Source organism: Micromys minutus (genome assembly GCF_963924665.1).
Source record: "Micromys minutus genome assembly, chromosome: 19".
Taxonomy (NCBI): Eukaryota; Metazoa; Chordata; class Mammalia; order Rodentia; family Muridae; genus Micromys; species Micromys minutus.
Window position 1 is genome coordinate 52241458 of NC_137954.1, and position 6658 is coordinate 52248115.

The 6658-nt window shown below is 40.4% G+C and overlaps 1 protein-coding gene across 1 annotated transcript; it reads right to left on the reverse strand.

Moving 5' to 3' along the window:
* Nucleotides 1-5296: 5296 nt before the first annotated feature.
* Nucleotides 5297-5863, reverse strand: LOC308433408 (large ribosomal subunit protein bL35m-like; the record flags this gene model as incomplete). The annotated part of the gene is made up of 1 exon (XM_080933457.1): nt 5297-5863. The coding sequence occupies one exon, from the start codon at nt 5861-5863 to the stop codon at nt 5297-5299; it is 567 nt and encodes a 188-aa protein (XP_080789583.1).
* Nucleotides 5864-6658: the final 795 nt, after the last annotated feature.

Here is a 6658-nt window from a genome sequence, read left to right on the forward strand (position 1 = left end):
TAGGTCCTGTCAGCTCCCCAGGGTTTATTAATATTGGGATGTGATACACCTATCAGTAGCTCTCAGGTCCTCTGGGAATGCAGAGGGTGCTAACCGGTATGAGCTATGGGGAATCAAAGCCCTATGACCTCCAGCTGCCTTTTCTGGTTGCCTTCCTTCCTATGTAAAATACAGTTCTCTAATAATCAATAAATAATTCTGCCCCATCATGGAAATTGCAGCTTTTCCATGTACCATCCCCACAACAGCAAGCTTTGCAACCTCTCAGCTATAACACAGAAATCCACTTTCAAATACAGAGGACAAGAGGTTCCCACAGTGGGTCTTGGTTTGGAGAATGTTCTTTGCCTGGCCTAACTGGCAAAGTCCAAGTGAGAAAAGCCCTCTTTTTAGCTTGTCAAGTTACTGATCACACTTCATGCTGGTTGCTGTCTGTTTTAATTAAACATTATTTTGCATGGTTACCTGAGAAGTCTGTTATCATGAAAAGGCTGATTTTTAAAATCTAAGGAACGAAAACTGAACCAATACATACCTTTGTACCTGGATACTATCTAAAAATCTCTGCATTTTTCTAAGTTTCTTCTGTATGAATCCAATGACAGCTATAGGTACTTCTTACAGTACATGAGTGATATATTGGTGGCCTTGCTACATATATCTGTGTTTCTATGTGGACAAGGGGAATCTATAAATATGAGTACTTTCACTTTCAGAGTTTGAAAATAAAACACCATATATATTCATTTATATTATATATTCATCATATATACATTATTTATATATTTATATATACATTCATTTATTATATCTATCTATCTATATATATATATAAATGACCAAAACTGGTTTAGTTTCTAATTCATACCAGCTCTCTGGAAAACATGCTAATAAACCCATTGTCCTGTGTTTCTTTGAGAGCATCAGTATAATTAGCCCTTTTAAAAAGAGAACAAAATTACTTTGGAAACCTCAATTTGAAATACAGTGAGGCCTCATTATAGTTATGCAGAGCTTTTTTCTGTTGCTTTTATTTCCTGGCAAAGCATTATTTCATGCCTTTGTTCCCCTTCAGTGACCATAATAGTCTTGGCATGAACTTTGCCAGGTAGGTGAAATAACCTCCCCTCTGGGTATTTCTTTTCCTTTGGGAGCGTGGGAGAGATATTCTTAGAGTTAACCCTGTCCATGGTCTACTTGGAGAGCCTCCCATGTGAACCACTCGTGTGAGGCTCTTAATTTCTGACTCTTGTCCTTCTCTTTGCTCAAGATGTCCTGTGTCTCTGATTCTGCCCTTTCTCGTTTGCAGTCCCTTCCTGTGTAAGAAGAGGAATCCTTTTAGTGTGCACATTGCAGTGGCCCCTCAGGGATGGACATCTTCGAGGAAACGGAGAAGGCTGGTAGAGCAGCTCTGGGAAGCTTTTAGCTGGAAACCTGGGCTCCCTCAGGGGCTTTTGTCTCTCAAGCACTGTGGCTAGGATGAAATGTTTTGTCCCTTCTTGCAAGAAATTCCTCAAAGAATAGGAAGGGGAATCCTTCTGTGCTTGGAGTCCTGTTCCCTGTGGAAAGGGGAACTAGAAGAACAAACAGTATGCATTGCAAATAAAGCCACGAAAGCCATGCTTTCCAAGTCACTGACTGTGGCCCTTGGGGTTAGGAGTAAAAATACCTCACTTTGCACCTGACTTAACGCCTACCCTGAAGGGTAAGTTGTTCTGGTCCACAGATTAGGTCCCAGGAACCATGAAAGGAGCTGAACAAAGAGGATGCTTAGTTCTCTAGTCCTAAGTCAACATCATAACACTTCAGCGCCTACTAGTGGTTGTACGGGGACTTGCAGCTACTGTCATGGCTTCCTAGTGAAAGTTCATGCTGCAAATTAGACAAAGGAGATGGGGCAAATTTGTACTTAACTCTCTTCAGAGAATTAAGATTCTCTTTCAGAGTTCCCCTTGTTATTATGTTTCTCGAATTATAAAATTCTAAGTAAAACACGCATGAAATATGTCTTGAGACAGTAAGAAGTGGTCTTTTCTCTGGAAACGATCAAGAAAGACGTCAGCAATACTCTTCTCAAATATTGCCTTTTGGAGACAGTCTGGATAAACCCAAACTTATTTACTGTAGTTTATGGGAGGGATTTGAACATCTGATAATAGACAATTCCCTAGCCCAGTGTTTGTTCTCACACCGTTTACTAACACCATTCCGTACCTGACGCGCACCTTAGTTTCCCATGCTTCCAAGAGTCTGGAATGCTCTCCCTTACCCTCCAACTCAACAGCCTTTTGAATTGTGACTGTGTTTTGTATGAGTTACTTCCTATACCACTAGAGTGAGCCTAACAGAACAAGAATACAATTGAAGGTTCTGCTCACAGTGTACCTCTGGTCTATACCGGAAACAAAAATATGGGATCTCACCCATCCCTCAGCCTCTGGAATATCCAGATAAAATAGTTTTAGCATTTTGTTCAACATCAATTGATGTTTAGGCTGAGCAAAGGGTTCTCATCCTTTGACCTTGTTATTGTGGTTTGAAGTCTTCATGAGGTCCAGCAAATATAAAGAATTTCTGTGTCTTGACCTCAGCCATAAACACTGAGTGTTGAATCCTAGCCCATGGTGTCTGCCCTTGAGCATCTGCTGATCATCCTTGTCCTAAGCAGCCCATTCTTAGCACTGCTTTCCTCTTGGAAGACACTGATGCATGCTAAAGGCAACAGGACCCGTTCACTTTTAATCTTGCTTTATAGTAACTCCCTTAGACTTTGGTATACACTCAGTCACTTAAGACCTTTCTGTTATTAATGCAGCCCAATTCTGTACTCGTTACTTGAATGAGAATCTGCACTTAGAAATGATTTTATTATCTTGCCTTCCAAAATGTCTTTGAAGCATGTAAGACCCGACTAATCTATACACAGCTTTATAGCCCCATAGGTGGTAGCCATCCTGAATCAAATGGCATTTTTTAAAGAAAAAGTTTAGACCTTTGAAATCTTGCATATGAGATAATTCCTTGGTCAAATAAAAAATACATATTTAAATAATTTATTTGAATAGGACAAAGTCTACTGAAAGACTTCTTTTCCTTCTCCCTTTCTTTGTTGCCATCATAGCTTATCCTGACTTTAATAATTGTACAGAAAGGGTGACTTCTGGAACTAATTTTAGACAACTTTATCATCTTTGCAGCTTACTGAACTTGCTTAGAAAAATTAATTTATCACCAAACCATTTCCTAGGGGGAAACTATACATTAAAATGATTGAACAGCATTTTCTTATACCCTCAATGTTTCTGAATTTGCCTCCACTGTTGAGGATCTAAAAAAATAGCTCTAGAGGCAATCAAACAATGTTGTGACTGGGAGATTGAATCAACAGATAGCAAATGTTTTTCTTTATTAAAAGTTAGAAATGTTATTGCCAAAGGCCAGAGAGATACCATAAGTGTTTAATCCAAAAGAAGGTTCTGCCTCAGCTAGAGGCCACGGATGTCACAAAGACGGTCTCCTTTTCCTTTCTCTTTCTTCCTTTGAATGAGCAACTCTTATACTGAGACCTGACTGAAGCTGAGAGGCACCTGTAAACTCTGTGAATAGGCTAAATGGACAGAGCAGTTCCCTGTACCCAGTGTCTCCATCCATATTCATTCTAAGTCAGTGGCCCCAATGCTACCCTGTTCCTGGGACCCCATACCTGCAGATTTTCATTCTCTGAATTTATGGGATAAGGACCTAGAAGCCACTACTCAGAGGATGTTTTATATGATTGTGGGGATTTGGCATCCTAATTTCCAGTTAAAGCCAAAAAGACAAGAAGAAGGATCTTCAAATGCAAGGAAACCTTCTCTACATTTCTATATATAGGTCTGTTGACAAAATTATAAGTGTTTTGGTTGAATGAGATGAATGTTGGAGCTTGTATGGTTTCTTATTCCTAAAAAACTGGTTAAGCATTAACCAAGATTCAGGCAAGTTCAGGTTTGAGAAAACAACAAAATACAGTAAGGGTCAGTCCTTATCCTGGGAGCTAGTGCAGCATTTACAGTCCTTACATGGGCACAAGACAGGAAAATAAAATGTGGTATGTGCCCTGATAGTTTGGGAGTTCTTGATGTCCTTCATGGGTCATGAAAATGTCTGTTGGGGTATTTTTGAGGTGAAGAAAATTTTGACACTGGTTTGAAAGAAGAGCTTGAGAGAACATCACAGTGTGAATTATACAAAGCTGGGAACAGTATCTTGTACCTTTGTTCCACATCTTAGGCTTCTTTGGTGCTGATTCTTCCTGAGCTAGTCCACACCCACTGTGTGCTAAGTTACTGTTCAAGAATTCTGCATGGTAAGCAATGCCTGGGGAAGTGTGAGAGGCTCCAGGAAAAAGGTCAGAGGTGATTCATCTCAATACAACAGTTCCCTGCAGTGTTCTTGGACATGATTTCACGCCTCCTGTGATAAACATTTACATCAGTCTATAAGACACACTTATTCTTGTTGGGTGTCAGACCGTAGCTATAGGACCCAATCTGGTCTGACCAGCATGAGTCTGGATATGATGTTCTGCTTTGGTTTCATGCTTTTTCTCATACTCTATTGCACATGCAAGGTAACTGTGGTAAAACTGCTCTGTCTTGAGAAAGTTCTGGCAAAGGGCTGCTCGGTCAATATTTAGTATATGCTTACTGACTCTTACATGTTTTTTTAAAAACATATTTCTCTGACCATGTTTTTATTGAACTCAAATCCTTCCTTGGATCTTCCTTTCTTTGTTACATTCATGTATAAAAGTACACTGAAATTGAAGTAAGGTTTTCTAGAGACTGTAGTCTGCCCCATTGTTTCAGGTCTTCAGATCTCAGCAGACAAGATCTGCACAGGCTGACTGAAAAGTTACCACCCACCTCTTCTTACCCCCATTGGCAGAGAAGGAGAAACAAGTCTTACCAATGTGCAGAGACAGCTCCTCAGTATCAGAAGGCCAATCTAAAATGAAACTTACAATATTAATACAGGGAAACTTGACTTATGAAACGTTTAAGTCCTACAAACCTGAGACAGACCGTTTGTGAAAGCTGGCAATGTCTAGATTGACTTTTTTTTTTTTTTTTTTTTTTTTTTTTTTTTTTTTTAGTTCTATGAGCAACTCTGGGAATGTTTAATGCACAATGGTGGGAACCTAAGCTTGACTATCAGCTGGTACAGTTTACAGTGTCACACGTACTCACTTTTGCAAGGAAACCCTGAACACAAAGATCTACATTCCATAGTTGGGAACCTATGATGGCTCGAACTATACTTGTAGGTTTGTTCGATCATGGTACATCTGGTAAGGATCACCAGCGTACCAGTTACGCCTCTTCCAGAAAGATGTCGTCATTTTATCTAAGAGTTTACTCTGGGTCTTGTTGCAGAACATGAATTCCCTTAAGTGCTTCTTTCTTGCAGTTGACTTTTTCCATAATTTTTTCTTATAGCCAGCCTTTCTCCGTAGCCAAAGGCCAGAGTGGAGTCGGAGGAAGCGATGTACAACCGACTTTACCGTCTTTCTCTTGCCTTTCCGTGTACTGCAGTACGTTAGAGCTCTGACCGGGGGCCTCAGGACACTGGGGACCACTGTGGCCACTCTGTTAAGGACTGTTGCAGTATGCCCATATGCCGGGTATCCAACAGATGTGACAAGTTTAGGAGCAGCGGAAACAACTGATGTCTGAATGTGTCTAAAATGAAGGGTGCGCAGTGCAGAATTAAGACAGGCATACTTGGCACAGTTCCCATAGGTTGAAGATACCAGGACATTCAGGGGACAGAATATTCCTGAGGCAGCCCTCACAGCTCCCGTAAAGATGGAGGCTGCCATCTTGCAGTCTCGATTGATTGATTTATACTCTGTGTTCTAGTGATTTTGAACACATTACAACCCATGGAATAATCTGAAATCTTACAGACTAAAGCAAGACAAACACCAGGCATTAAGCGTAAAGACACAGACTATAAAGCCACTCTGGACCAGAATCATAACTCTGATTCTTAATACCAGGGGGACACAAAATAAGTTATTCTATCTCAGAAAACAGTTCTGTAGTTCTGGTTTATCTATCTGAGTTGTGGGGTTGAGGTCTCTGGGAAACTAAGTTGACAGTTTTTTGTCAAACAACTGAAGAGATTACAAACTCCTCCCTCTGGCAATATCTTGGTCTTTGTAACAATGGTGTCTGAAAAATGGCCATGCTGGGTCTGAGTAAACACAGGGAAACTGGCTAAGTAATGAGGGAATTAAGAAATGTATGAATGGGAGTGACCTCTAATAAATGACAAAGAAGTAAACATTGACACCATTTCTTGCCACAACAACATGAAGAAACCCAAGTCTCAGAAAAACCATTACAAGGAGATTCAACAAGTAAGAAAGTTGGCTACAGGCTTATTTATGAAAGAGAAGAAGAACATTTATTGTGTGCAGTTGACTGGAAGCTGCCAGGTCCACTGTCAGTGGGCATGCTTGCAGTCAGGAGACGTAGGGGAGGTTCATTGTTGGTCATATGCTGGCAGGAGTCATAGGGGAGTTTTATTGTTGGTCATATGCTGGCAGGAGATATTGGGAAGGTTCATTGTTGGTTATATGCTGGCAGGAGTTCCTCTTTTTAGAGGGAGA